The sequence below is a fragment of the Papio anubis genome, chromosome 2 (assembly GCF_008728515.1).
Source record: "Papio anubis isolate 15944 chromosome 2, Panubis1.0, whole genome shotgun sequence".
Lineage (NCBI taxonomy): Eukaryota > Metazoa > Chordata > Mammalia > Primates > Cercopithecidae > Papio > Papio anubis.
The window spans coordinates 101,797,749-101,813,936 of record NC_044977.1 but is presented as its reverse complement, the minus strand read 5'-3'; the positions used below and the strand labels follow the sequence as shown (position 1 = coordinate 101,813,936).

General features: G+C 34.9%; 1 protein-coding gene across 1 annotated transcript in view; it reads right to left on the bottom strand.

The window, feature by feature from the left end:
• Positions 1 to 16,188, bottom strand: part of SCN11A (sodium voltage-gated channel alpha subunit 11) — a 116,034-nt gene that overhangs the window by 47,979 nt on the left and 51,867 nt on the right. Inside the window, exon 16 of the mRNA XM_003894659.5 lies at positions 15 to 128. Coding sequence (XP_003894708.2) covers positions 15 to 128 — 114 coding nt within the window. The remainder of the gene's footprint in view (positions 1 to 14; positions 129 to 16,188) is intronic.

The following is a 16,188-nucleotide window of genomic DNA, read 5'->3' as shown; positions in this document are numbered from 1 at the left end:
CCTAGGAAAATTACCTTTCGGGGATCCTGTATGGTCAGATGAGGCTCATCTTCAGGGAACATGTCAATTTCCACATTTTGAACTCCCTGGCTGGTGGGCTTCTTGTTCTCCTGATGGAGCTCATAGGCCTAACACAGAGAGCCCAGGATAGAATTAATATTCCTCCTGGACATGTCACTTAAGATGAAAGAAGTTTGAATGCTATTTGGTTTTCTCTTCGTCATGAGAATAAGCCTTTGACATTATTACTCTTTTTTCTCTTTAAAAACTGCTCCTGGAAAAACTCAACATAATTCTGGGAAAACTACTAGAGGAAACAGATATTGAACTTGTTGCAAAGATACATAATCAAAACAGTATGGTTCTGATACAAAACTCCACAAGTAATTCATAAATAAAACTTATGTGGGGATTTAATATAATTTATATGGGGATTGAATATATTTTAAACATACCCTTTCAATTCAATGACTAAATGATAAATTATTTAATAAATGGTACACAATTCCATAATACAGTAAAAATAAAATATATAATCATATGATATTCTGATGTAAAAATAAATGGGTAAGCATTTTAAAAGGAAAATTTGAAAAATAACTTGCTATCATGTGGGGTACAGAGTTTCCTTAGCAAAATAGGAAACTAAAAGGCATAAAGAAAAATAATATATCACTACATAAAACTGAAAAATAAATTTGGTCTGATGACCTACAGGGATATCTAAGAAGAACGTGTAAAGTCATGTAACCGAGCAGCTTGGCAGCTAAGCCTCAAACCGTGTTTTAAACTTTTTTTTCTTTTTTCCCTCTTCCTGTTCCTCTTTCTCCTTCAAGTCAAAGATACAACTTTGAGACAAACTGCCTACGTGTTACCTCTTATCTTGAAATACAGCCTCGGAATGCGCTGTGAACCTCCACTGCCTTTCCTTTCCCATACTATATTCCCATACCTTATGCACATTTATTTACCTAAATGCTTTCTCACTATACATCATGCTCTTTTATGTGATCATTAATTTTCTTAGAAGCTTCAAGAGTCAGATCCTGATAGGGACCAGATACCCCTAGAATTCCCTAACAAGATTACTTCAAGAATGGAACCTATCCCCGGCTGTAGACTGACTACAAGATTGACTGCAACTAATGTGTAACCTGGCAGGATCCATGATCCATGATGGTGCCAGCCCCTTCACCAAATGGGACAACAATTCAAGAAGTGCCACGGGAGCAAGTCACACCACTGAGCACCCCCTCACCCCTCTTGCCTCTTCTGTATCTCAAATGCTTTCTTTAAAAACCCCCGCACTCCTTCCACAAATTGAAGAGTAGAATGAGTCTCTGCTCTTCCCCTTGCTGGCACAGATAGTAAGGGAATATTGCTCTTATCATAATTTGTTATTATTTCGAATTCTTTTCATAAGCAGCTAGCAGCCAGACCCTTTTGCAGGTTACAGTTACATCTTGGGTGAATGTTTTACACTAACATCTATGTGAAGACTCCTGCAACTGTGACATTATAAGGTAATGATTCAGAAACATTCCTCCACTCATGTAATAGCATACGTAAAAATACACACATATACTAATGTGTCCAGAATTGGTGGGTTCTGGGTTTTAATGCCTTCAAGAATGAAGCCGTAGACCCTCATGGTGAGTGTTACAGTTCTTAAACATGGCATGTCCGGAGTTTGTTCCTTCAGATCTTCAGATACGTGTCCGAAAATGTGTCCAGAATTTCTCTCTTCTGGTGGGTTCGTGGTGTCCCCGGCCTCAGAGGTGAAGGGGCAGACCTTCGCAGTGAGTGTTGCAGCTCTTAAAAACCGTGAGGACCCAAAGAGTGACCATCAACAAGATTTACCACTATGAGCAATAGCACAAAGCTTCAATAGCATGGAAGCGGACCAGCCGGTTGCTGCTGCAAGTTTGGGCAGCCTGCCTTTATTCCCTTATCTGACCCCACCCACATCCTGCTGATTGGTCCATTTTACAGAGAGCTGATTGGTCCATTTTACAGAGAGCTGATTGGTCCATTTTACTGAGAGTTGATTGGTCCATTTTGACAGAGCGCTGATTGGTGCATTTACAAACCTTTAGCTAGACACAGAGCGCATATTGGTGCATTTACAATCCTTTAACTAGACACAAAAGTTCTCCAAGTCCCCTACCCAATTAGCTAGACACAGAGTGCTGATTGGTGCATTTACAAACCTTGAACTAGACACAGAATGCTGATTGGTGCATTAACAATCCTTTAGCTAGACAGAGAAGTTCTCCAAGTCCCCACCCAACCCAGAAGCCCAGCCTGCTTCACCTTTCAATGGCACTCAGGGTGGGACTTTGCGGCACCTAGCCTGGGTACTCCAGCAGCCCAGAGGGAGCTCAGCCCAGAGGGAGCTCATCCCTCCATCAAACCCAGCAGGGGTCCGCAGTGCTGAGATTCAGGCCCCACTGAGCCTGCACCTGCACCCACCCAGAACTCACACTGGCCTGCCAGTGCCAAGCGCATCCTGGGTTCCCGCCCACGACTCTCTCTCCACACCTCCCGGCAAATGGAGGGAGCCAGCTCCAGACTCGGCCAGCCCAGAGAGGGGCTCCCACAGTGCAGCAGCAGACCGTAGGGCTCCTCAAGTGCAGCCAGAGTGGACTCTGAAGCTGAGGAGGTGCTGAGAGTGAGCAAGGGCTACTAGCATTGTCACCTCACTAATATAGCCACAAATATACCTCACAAACATATGCATACAAAAAGGGGTAACCTGTCTATGGACTAGACACAGAAACGAAATATAAAGTAGTAAAAATTTAAATAAGATAGCAGGTAATGGTGTCTAAAAGTACCCTAAGACGAGGAAAGGAACCAGAGCTATATTTAAGACTTGAAACTAGGGGCTGAGGTAAAGTTCTTGCACTTAAGAAAAAAAGCCAAAAAAAAAAAAAATGCTGTAGCAAATGCTTATAATTACAATTGTACAAAGCTGCATACCTAGTGAGACAGGAAGAAGTACAACCTCAGAAATAGGACCTGGGCAAAGGTATCCACTGGTTCAGTGACTTGATCTGCAATATGACTTGTATCACTATTAGACCACAATCCAAAGTTGGCAATATAAGACATGGATCTGAAATGGATGCCACAGAAGGATTTATTACAGACAATCATAGAACTTAGACTGTAAAGAGAATGACAGATCCTCCCACTAAAGATGAGCTTTTAAGCTAACATTCCAAAATGTATGAGGAAACAAACATAAAATCAGTAGACTTCCTAAAATTAACAACTAGGAGGTGAATTCACTTGAGAAAAAGATGAAAGTAACATAATAATCTGAAAATGTCTTTAAATGAATACATTTAGAATTTAATAAAGAAGTCACATAGAGTTTCACTTCCGTGGATGATAGCATGAGAATCTCTGTGAACGTTCTCCCTAGGGAAATAAGTGTAAGTGGTGAAAACTGTTTTAAAAATAATTTGAAGTCTCTGGAAATTATTCTGAGAGTGTACAGCAAATGAAGAAACATTCATTCAAGAAAATCTACTAAAATTCAGTAAGAATGGTAGAAATTGATGACACTGAAGCCATGATCTGATGTCTCCCCCAGGCCCTTCCAGCAAGTTTTATGGAAGCTCCACTTTAGACAGAGGTGGCCAAAAAGATAGAGTTTCCTCTACCCTAGCTCCCAATCAAGGGATGTGGTGATGGGTGCACCAAAATCTCACAAATCGTTGCTAAAGAACATTCAAATCCTAGCACTCCACATCTAAGAAGCTCAATGAAACCCCAAGTAGAAATATCCATGTAACCAAAAACCACTTATTCCCCAAAAACTAATGAAATCAAATTTTTTAATGAAATTGAAAAAGAAGACATTGAGCCTTTTGAATGGAAAGGCACATCAATGATATCTGCATAAAAGGAAAATCTTTTTAAATGCTTTTATTTAAAAAAATACTGCCTACATGTTAAATTACGTATTGCAGGCCAGGCACAGTGGCTCATGCCTGTAATTCTACCACTTTGGGAGGCTGAGGTGGGTGGATCATCTGGGGTCAGGAGTTCAAGACCAGGCTGGCCAACATGGTGAAACCCCATCTCTACTAAAAATACAAAATTAGCCAGGCATGGTGGCACACTCCTGTAATCCCAGCTACTTGGGAGTCTGAGGCAGTAGAATAACTTGAACTCGGCAAGCAGAGGTTGCAGTGAGATGAGATTGTGCCATTGCACTGCAGCCTGGGTGGCAAGAGCAAAACTCTGCCTCAAAAAAAAAATTACTTATTGCATATTTATTTTATCTTAGTGCAAGGCCTGTCACATGGTGGTCATTCAATGCGTTTGAAATAAAGAAATGCTGTTATCATCAAAAATAATCCCATTTTCCAATACATAAATGATTACAACACCACGAAATGTCTACCAATAAAAATGTATGAGTTATGGGGAAAAAAAAAAAAAAAAGCAGCAGCAGCTTCAGGCCACCAGCATTTCTTATCTCTTCCAATTCTGAGTTAAGGCCTCTAAATTTCTGGTGAGTGTGGCCAAAATGTCGGCTCCCTTTTTCCATCTAGCCCTCCACTCATAGGGCAGAGACTTTATCCCAGAAGCGGCAGCCCAAGAATACTAGAATCACCCTCATTCCAGCTTACTTGTAGGGCGAAAGCTCTGGGGGTGGGGAGGATTAAGGAAGAAGGAAACTGAGAAGTTGAGAGGCTACTGCCCCTGCCCGAGTGCCTGGAATTGTGCCTAAGAGATTTTGCCCAGAGTGGGAGGCAATTCATAAGAAAAAAGAGCTTTGAAGTTCTCCATAGAACTGACTTTATTTGAAACAAAGTGGTGTGGGGAAGTAAAAGTCTAAGAGTGCTCTTGAAAACAATGGGTATTTTGTTGGTAAGCAAATAAGAAGAGACTGGTAGCTCTCCTTCAATAAAGGCAACAAACTAAAATATAGGTTAGGAAGCTCACCACAAGGAACTATGAAAAGAAACAGCTAAGGAGAGTCCCCCTGGGGTCAAAGCAAATCTCAAAGACTGCGCTTAAAAGCTATCACTTCCAGAATTTAATTGAATCAGACAGTTGAGCAATTTATGCCCCATGGCATTGTCAAGGAAAATAGAGCAATTATCTAGCAATTAGTTGAGCCTAAAATCAAAGTATAATACCAAAAGAGGCAGACAGCTTAACAGAGAGATCACAGGAGACAGTCAAAGATAGCCTTGCTGAAACAACAGTCATCCTAGACTGACTGTGTGCACATCCAAGGACGTACTGTCCTAGGAGTGACACCAAAGGTTTCACATTGTGTGTGAATGGAGGGGGATGGGTTGGAGAGGGAGTAGACTCCACTAAAATAGTCTAGTGAGATTGCCATTTAATAAAGAAGCCCCAGAGAGGAGAAAAGTGAATCAGTTATAGAGTTTCCACAATATGTTACTTAAAATGTCCAATACAAAAAATTATGAAATGTGCAAAAAACAAGAAAGCATGACCCATACAGGGGAAAACAATCAGTAATAGAAACTGCACTTGAAAGGGTCAAGATGTCAGAGCTAAAAGATAAAGAATGCAAAGAAGCCATTATAAATATATTTAAAGAATTAAAAGGTGCAATGCTTAAGGAAATAAAACATACTATGACAAGGTACAATCAAGTGCAAAATATCAATAGAAATTATATTTTAAACAGAGCCAAATACAAACTGTGGAGTTGAAAAGTATCATAACTGAAATGAAAAAGTCACTAGAGAGACCAACAGTACATTTGAAGAAAGAACCAGTGAATTTAAAGATGAATCAATGGAGACTGTGCAATCTAAAGAGCACAGAGAAAACAAAAGAAAGAAAAATAAAAAGAGCCTCAGAGAAATGTGGTGCACCATTAAGCACACAGACCAGAAAGGAAACAGAGAAAAATGAACAGAAAAAATACTTAAATAAATAATGGCTGAAGACTTCTCAAAATTGATTGAAAACATTAATCTACATGTCTTAGTCCAATTTATGCTGCTATAATAGAATTCCTGAAATTAGTAATTTATAAAGAACAGAGATGTATTTCCTACAGTTCTAGAGGCTAGGAAGACCAAGATCAGCAGGCCAGCATCTTGTGAAGGACTTCTTGCTGCATCATAACATGGCAGAAGGCATCACAAGGCAAGAAAGTGAAAGAAGGGAAGGGGGCCAAACTCAGTCTTTTATTAGGAACCCACTTCCACAGTAACTAAACCACTCCCACAATAACAGCATTAATCCATTCATGAGACCAGAGCCCTCATAATCTAATCACCTATTAAAGGCCTTACCTCTCAACATTGTTACTTTGGGAATTAATTCTCCAACACATAAACTTTAGAGGACACATTGAAATCCTAGCACTCCACATCTAAGAAGCTCAATGAAACCCCAAGTAGAAAAAACACAAAGAGATCCACACCTAGACACATCATAGTAAAAGTGCTGAAAGACAAAGAAAAGAGAAAATCTTAGTAGCAAGAGAAAAGTGGTTCATCATGTACAAGGTGACATTGATAAAATTAACATTGACATTGCATTAGAAATAATGGAAGCCAAAAGGCAGTGATATGATATATTCAAAGTGCTGAAAGAAAAAACAACAGTGAACCAAGATTTTTATGTCCAGTGAGGCTGTCTTTCAAAAATGAAGATGAAATAATCGTGTTTCCAGATAAATACAGAGAATTCTTTGGTAGTTGCCCTACCTTATAAAGAATACTAAAGGATATCTTCCAGACTAAAAACAAGTAACCCTAAATGGTAATACAGCACCCCCCAACACACACACACAAATATAGTAAAAAATATATATTTCTTTTCCTTTCTTCTTTTAGCTGATTTCAAAAGCAATTGTGTAAAACATTATGTTTAAAATTGTGTTGCTGGATATGTAACATAGAAATTAAAAAAACATATTTGCTAATAAGAGCACAAAGGATATGGGTGGGAGCAAAGTTGCATTGGAGTAAGAAAATCACACCTGCAGGTAACTCACATTCACAGGAACAAATGAAGAGAGCCAAAAGTAACTAAGAAGATTATTAAAGTAAATCTTATAAATACACACTTATTTTTTTTAATTTTCTCAGCTCCTTTAGTAGACATCTAGTTATATTAAGCAATAATAAAAAAATGTTGCTTGGGTTTTAACATGTATGAATATAATATGTAGAATTAAAAACAATACAAAAAGAGGAGAGAGGAAATAGAGCTATATATGAGTAATATTTCTATAGCTTACTGGAATTAATATAAATCTGAGACAGATTCTGATGAGTTAGATGTATATGTCAAATTTTAGAGCACCCAAATAAGGAAATAATTCAAAAAGATTTTGAAAAAAAACTAAAGATATTAAAATGTTACACTAGAAAATATTCACTTAATGCAAATGAAGCAGTAGAGAAATAATAAAGGAAAAAACATGGAAGACATATAGAAGACAAAGAGGAAAATACGATAAATAAACTGTGTTAACAATAGCATTAAATATGAATGGGTTAACCAATCCCATCAGAAGGCAGAGACTGCCAGAATAGATAAGAAAACAAGATCCAATTATACACTGTCTGCAGAGTACACATTTTAGATTCAAAGATATAAATAGATTGAAAATGAAAGAATGGAAAAAGACATGTTACGCAAACAGCAACCATAAAAGAAGCTGGGATGACTCTATTAACATCAGATAAAATAGATTTAAAAACAAAAAACTTACTAGAGATGAAGAGGGACATTTTATAATGATAAAAGAGTCAAAATATTGGGAAGATATAGCATTTATAAACATACATACACCTAACAGAAGAGCCCCAAAATATATGAAGCAAAAACTGACATAATTGTTGGGAGAAACAGATAATTCAACAGTAAACATTGGAGACCTCAATACCTCATTTTCAGAAATGAATGAATAACGACTAGATAGAAGATCCACAGGGAAACGGAAGATTTGAACAAAACTATATACCAGTTAAACCTAGCGGACATCTATAGAACGCTTAATTCCAAATGGCAGAGTACACATTCTTCTCAGGTACAAATGGAACATTTCCAGGATAGACAATACACTACACCACAAAAGAAGCCTCAAAAATTTAAAAGGGCTGAAATTGTATGAAGTATGTTCTCTAATCACAATGGAGTGAAATTAGAAATTAATAACAGTTAGAAATTTGAGAAATTTATAAATATTAAACAACACATTTTTTAATAAGCAGTGGGTCAAAGAAGAAATCATAAGAAGAATTAGAAAATAAGATAAAATAAAAACACAATTAAATATATAGAAAATAAAAATGAAAATAAAATGTATTTGATACAGCTAAACACTGATTAGAAATTTATAGCTATAAAAAAACCTACAATAAAAAGGCAAGAAAAATTTCAAATCAATAGCCTAATCTTTCATTTAAGACACAGAAAAAAGAAGAGAAAAGTAAAAATCAAAGGAAGCAGAAGAAAGGATATAATAAATATTTGACAGAAATTAATGAATAGAGGGTACAAAAATATTAGAGGAAAATTAACAAAACTGAAAGTTGGCTATTTGAAAAGATTTTCAAAATTGACAAGATGTGAACTAGACTAACCATGAATCAAAAGATCTAAATTACTAAAAAAAAGGTGGGGAGGGGATTAGTATTAACCTTACAGAAATCAAAAGGATTGTAAGAAAATATTATGAATAATTGTATGTTAACAAATTAAATAACTTCAATGAAATTAACATATTCATAGAAATATATAAAATAACAAGCAGAATTAACAGAAAATCTGAATAGCCCTACAAGTAAAGAGCTTGATTTTGTAATATAAAAACTTTGTGTAGATACTTCTGGTTTCTGGTTCATCAAGTAAGAACCTTGAAAGTCACCACTCTATCCTAACAACAAATAAAAAGATGAACAATGGAAAAATCAACAACTCTTCCTAGATATGTAAGAGAAGTGAAGTTATGGAGCTAACACTGCCTCTAAAACTGGAGATGCAGGCAAATACAGAGAATCACAACTTACGGAGCCAAAACCTTAATGGGAACCAGTGCCGGGTAAAGAAAACCTGAACTGTAACTGACAAATTGCTAAAGGCTCAGTATGTCTAAGAGATTTTTTAAAAAAAACCTCCAAGGGTACCCAGTCATGAGGGAGGCCACCACACTTTTGTGAGGTTTACCTCTTGGAGCTCTCCCAGGTTCTCACTGAGAATACCAGAGAAACATCCCTTCAAGCTTCTGGCTTGAAGGGGGACTGAAAAAGGAACCATTTTAATGTTTGGTACAGGATTACATTCTTTCCAACAAGTTCTGCCTTCAAGAGAAATGATTTAACTAGAGCCTAACCTGCTGGGGTTTATCATAGACTGACTGATTTAGGAGAAGGGAAATACCCAACTCCAGCTGGTTCTAGCCATCCCTGTGAAAGAAGAGAAGTACCTATCGAGCCCACTCTAGTCATCCTATCCCACCTAAGGGAGACTAAGAAGCACTTACAAAGTTCACAGCCCAGAGGCACAGGCTCACCAAGAGACTGAGACCTAATCATAGGACTATAGAACACTTCCCCTTCCCCCATTCCTTTTCACCACATTACTAAAGGTCTGTTCATAGCAGTTTCTTTCATTCTGTGTATCATGTCTGGCTATAATTAAAAAGTATACCAAAAGACAAAACAAAAACAAAACAAAAAACAAAAAAACCACAGTTTGAAGAGCCAGAGCAAGCATCAGAATCCAACTCGGATATAACAGGGATGTTAGAATTATCAGACAGGGAATTTAAAACAACTATGATTAATCTGCTAAGGACCCTAATGGATAAGGCAGACAGTATGCAAGAACAGATTAACAATGTAAACAGAGAAATGGAAATTCTAAAACCAAAAAGAAATGCTAGAGATAAAAAACATTTAACAGAAATAAAGAATGCCTTTGATGGGTTTATCAGTATATTGGACATGCTGAAGGAAAGAATCTCTGAGCTTGAGGATATCTCAATGAAAATATCAAAAACTTTTCAGTAAACAGAAACTTTTCAGTAAACAGAAAAAGATTTCTAAAAACCAGAACAAGATATTCAAGAACTGTGGGACAACTACAAAAGGTATAAGATACATGTAATGGCAATACCAGAAGGAGAAGAAAGAAAGAAATCGAAGAATTATTGGAAACAATAATGACCAAGAGTTTCCCTCTATTTAATATCAGAACCAAACTGCACATCCAGGAAGCTGAGAGACTAAGCAAGATAAAGATCCAAAAAACTACACTTAGACAGACATATCATATTTAAACTACAGAAAATCAAAGATAAAAAATCCTGAAAGAAGATAGAGGAAGAAAACACTTTACCTACACAGGAGCTAAGGTAAAAATTATGTCTGACTTGTCAGAAATCATGCAAGCAAGAAGAGTGAAGCAAGAGAGTTAAATATTTAAAGAACTGAGAGAAAAAATCCACCAACCTAGAACTCTGTACCCTGTGACATTATTCTTTAAAAGTAAAGGAGAAATACTTTCTCAGACAAACAGAAGTTGAGGAAATTTGTTGCCTTACCTATCTTGTAAGAAATGTTAAATGGAGTTGTTTAGAGGTAAGGAAAATGGTATAGGTCAGAAACTCAGATCTACATAAAGAAAGAAAGATAAGGACTAAATAATAAGTGAAGCAAAATAAAAACACATTTTTTTTGAGATGGAGTTTTACTCTTGTCACCCAGGCTGGAGTGCAATGGAGCAATCTCAGCTCACTGCAACCTCCGCCTCCTGGGTTCAAGAGATTCTTATGCCTCAGCCTCCTGAGTAGCTGGGATTACAGGCACCTGCCACCATGCCTGACTAATTTTTGTATTTTTAGTAGAGATGGGGTTTCACAATGTTGGCCAGGCTAGTCTCAAACTCCTGACCTCAGGTGATCCACCTGCCTTGGCCTCCCAGAGTGCTGGGATTATAGGCGTGAGCCACTGCACCCGACAAACACATTTATTTTTCTTATTCTTAATTTATCTAACAGATAACACTTTGTTCAAAATAATAATAACAACAATGTATTTAAATATATATTTCAAATATGTTATTTTACTAATGAATAAATAAAATAAATGACTGCAATTATACAAAGAATGTAAGGGAGGAACTGGGATTACTTTATTATTATAAGCTATGCACACTACCCATGAAGTAATGTTATTTGTAAGTGGACTTGGATCAGTTGAAAATGTATATTGAAAATTCTAGGACAACCACTAAAAAAAGTAAAAAGAAAAAGTAAAACTGATATACTGAGAAAGAAGAGAAAATGGAACCATATGAAATGTTTGATTTAAACCACAAAATGCAGAAAAGAAGTGGAAAACAAAAATAGGAAAAAGTACAAGGGCAACAAAAAGAAATGAATTATCAAGCAATGCACAGACATGGGGGAAACATAAATGCATAATCCTAAGTGAACGAAGCCAATCTGAAAAGACTATATACTATATGATTCCAATAATATCATGTTCTGGAAAAGACAAAACTATGGAGACAATAAAAAGGACAGCGTTTGCCAGAGGTTGGGAGTTGAAGAGATAAATAGGAGGAGCACAGAGGATTTCTGGAGCAGTAAAACCACTCTGTATAATACTATAATGGTGGATATATTTATTATACATTTGTCTAAAACTACACACTGTACAATACCAAAACTAAACCCTGATGTAAACTATGGACTTTGGGTGATAATTACATGTCAAAGTAGGTTTGTCAATTATGACAAATGTACCACTCTGGGGGGAAATGTTGATAATGGGGGATGCTATTCATATGTAGGGTGAAGGTGTATGTAGGAAATTTCTGTACCTTCTGCTCAATTTTTAACTGCTCTAAAAAATAAGTTATATTTGAAAACCAAAATTCCCACAAAGAAAAGCCCAGACCCAAATGCCTTACTGGTCAATTCTACTAAACATTTAAAGAAAAATTAATACCAAATTTTCACTAAGACTTGAAAAAGATAGAAGAAGGAACACTTAACTCATTTGGGCAATATTTGAGGCCAGTATTACCCTGATATAAATACCAGACAATGACATCACAAGAAAAATAAACTATAAACCAATATCTCTTATAAATATAGAAGAAAAAATTCTTAACAAAACACTAGCAAACTGAATTCCCAACAATATATAAAAATGATTATATGCCATGACCAAGTGGGATTTATTCTGGGAATAAAAAGTTGATTTAACATCTGAAAAGTGAATAGAAATAAGGACAAAAGCATTATCATCTAAATACATCTAGAGAAAGCACTTGACAAAAGAAAACACTGTAATAAAAACACTCAGCAAACTACAAATGGAGTGGAATTTCTGTAACTTGCTAAAGGGCATATTCAACACTACATTTAAATGGTTACAGACTGAATGCTTCTTCTCCAAGATCCAGAACAAAACAAGAATTGAGTTGAACTGTTGTACACTCAGTTAGTGTCCAGAGTGTTGGATTGTTGCTTGATGTGGAGAAACCCCACACATTGGTATCTGTTTCTACAGAATAAACCAGTAAGGGAGATAAAATAGTATACTGAAAAAATACTCAATCCAAAATAAGGCAGGGAAAAGTGAGGTAAGGGAACAAATAATAGTTAAAACAAATTCAAATGTATCAAGAATTACATTAAATGTAAATGACCCAGGCATTCAAATTAAAAGGCAGCAACTATCAGACTGGATAAGAAAATAAAATTTCTCTTCATTCATTACGTGTGTGCTAAACATAGTGACTACTTTTCAAAGAGTATGGTGAGGAAAAAGGGGTAAAGAAGAGTAAGTTTACAGAGGATGAGACTGACAAACACTACCTCAGCCAAGTGATCAAGGTTAACATAAATAGTAATAGCATGCACTTTTGATATGATATGATGAGAAGAGCATTTTGTCTCTGTGGTATTTCTCCCTACAACCTGTAATCTCAATCTATGAGAAAAATTACAGCAAATCCAAATTGGGGTACATTCTACAACACACCTGACCAATGTCACTTTAAAATATCAAAGTCATCACAAACAGGGAATGTCTGAAAAACTGAGGAAGCCTAAGAAGATGCGACAACTAAATGTAATGTGGTATCCTGAGTAGACTCCTGGGGTAGGAAAACTGTGTGCTAGATACAAACTAAGGAAATATAAATCAACTATGGACTTTAGTTAACAATTATTCATCTTGGTTCATTAATTGTAAAAAATGTACCATACCAATGTAAAATGTTAATGAGAGGGAAACTGGATGTGGAGTATACGGGAACTCTCTCTACTATACAATATTCATGTAAACCTAAAATTATTCTAAAATAAAAAGATTACCTGCAAGAGAAAAGCAAGATTTAACAATATGATGTGTATACGAAATGCATTTTAAATATAAAAACACCCATAGATTAAAATAAAAGAAGAAAAACGATACCATACAAATACTAAACATAAGAAAGTTGGAGTAGATATATTAATATCAGACAAAGTAGGCTCCAGAATAAAGAATGTTATCAGAGATGAAAAGGAACATTTAATAAGGATAAAGGAAACACCTAACAATCCTAGGTATGTGTTCTCCTTATAACAGAGCTTCAAAATACATGAAGTAAAAAACTTAATGAAACTAAAATTAGAAACAAACAAATTCACAACTACAGTTAAAAATTGCAACACTGGTGTCCTAATATTTGAAGATAAGAGGAAATCAATAAGGACATAGAAGACTTGAACAACACTAACAACCAACTTGATCTAATTGACACAAATATAGCACTTCACCCAATCACTCTTTTAAAGTGCATACTCCTTTCAATTGCATATTGAACATTCACCAAGTCAGACTATATGCTGGAACATAAAAAACAAAAAAATCATAAAACATATCTCAAGAAATTTTAAAAGGTTTAAAGCATATAAAATATATTATTTGGCCACAAAAAAATAAAACTTTAATGAATAACAAGTATATCAGGAGAATCTTTAATTATTTGAAAATTGAACAACACTCATAAATAATTGATGAGCAAAGCAGAAATCACAAGAGAAATTAGAATACATTTTTAAACAAGTTAAGAGGAAAATACAGCGTCGCAAAATTAGTAGAATGCAGCTAAAGCAGTGCTTAAAGAGAAATTTGTAGTTTTAAATGTTTGCAATAATAAAGAAAAAAAGACTTAAATCAATAATCTAAGCCAGGGGTTGAAAAACTTTACCCTTAAAGAGCCCACTAGCAAATATCTTAGGTTTTGCAGGCCATGAAGTCTCTGTTGTGACTATTTAACTCTGTTGTTGTGGCATTAAAGCAGCAGAGATAATAGGTAAACAATTTAGCGTGGCTGTGAGTCAATAAATATTTATTTAAAAAAGAAAACAAGGGGTGAGCCAGAAATGGCCCATAGGTTGTAGTTTGCCAGACCCTAGCTGAAGTGTACACTCTAATAATCCAGACAAAGAAGAGCAAATTAAACCCATACTAAGCAAAAGGAAGAAAAAAAATAAGAAAAAGAGAATCTATCTATAAAATAAAAACATGTAAAAACAATAAGGAAAAATAAAACCAAAAGCTGATTCTTTGAAAATATCAATGAAGTTGATAAACTTCTAACTATATTGAATAGAAAGGAAGATAAAAATTATCAATATGCATGAGGAAAAACATCACTACAGACACTACTAGAAATCTACAGACACTATAAAAATTCTACAAACACTAAAAGAATAAGAAAATACTATAAACAACTTTATACCCATAAATTCCTTTATCTAATTTTTAAAACATACATATTAACCAAATTGGAACAAAAAAAGTAGAAAGCTGGAATAGTCCTATATTTATTAAAGAAATTGAATTCATAATTTAAAAATTCCAAAAAAGACAACTTATGCCCACTTTAATGAATATTTGGTAAATTATATCAAACATTAATAGAAGAAATAATACCAGTTATACACACAGTGTCTCAGAAATAGAAAAGGAGGAAGACTTCTCAACTCATTTAATGAGGCCCATGTTAATCTGATACCAAAGCCAAACACATTACAAAGGAGAAACTCTGCCTGCAAAATGCTTAACAAAATATTAGCAAATTGAATCTAGATACATATAAAGGATAATATGCTGTAACCAAGTAGGGATAATCTAAGGAATGCATAGGTGATTTAACATTCAAAATAAATAAGAAAAAAACACAATGATCATCTTAATACATGCAAAAAATGCATTTCAGAAATTCAACATATTTTTGTAATTAAAAATAAAACTCTCAACAACTAGGAATAAAAGGAACTTCCTCAACTAAAATAGTGATTCCTCAATTTAATAGTGAAAGATTATGCTTTCTATCTAAGATTAAGAGCTAGGCAATATATCCTGTCTCACCAATTCTGTTAAAGATTATACTATAGATCCTAGCCAGTATAATAAAGGAAGAAAAAAAATATAGATTTTTTTTAAAGAAGAAGTAAAACGGTTTTTCTCTTCAGGTAAAAAACTGTATAAACAGAAAATTCTACTCAATTTACACAAAATGATTTAGAATTAATAAGTCAGTTTTCCAAGGTTTGAAGATACAAGGTCAATAGACAAAAGACAATTTCATTATACTAGCTATAAACATATGGAAATTAAAATATCTTAAAATTACATTTACAATAGTATGAAAAACATTAACTACTTCAGTACAAATTTAACAAAATATGTCAAGACTTGTACAATGAAAATCATAAAACATTGCTAAGAGAAATTAAAGGACATCTAAATAAGTAGAGAGGTAGACATGTTCATGAATCAGGACACTCATTTTTGGTAAGATGCCAATTATCTACAAAATGATCCATATATTCAATGCAGTCCCAAACAAAATTCCAGCAATTTTTTTGTGAAAATTTGATAAGTTGATTCTAAAATGCATACAAAAATGCAAAGAACCTACACAAAACAAATTTAATAAAGAACAAAGTTACACACCTTGCTTTCAAAATCTAATATAAATCTACAGCAATCAAGACAGTGTGGTATTCATATAAAGACAGATATATAAATCAATGAAACAGAAGTAATATTTCAGAAATAGACCTATGCATATATGGTCAATTGCTTTTTTTTTTACAAAGATACCAAGTTAATTCAATGGAGAAAGAGTAGTCTTTTCAATATATGGCTGAAATCA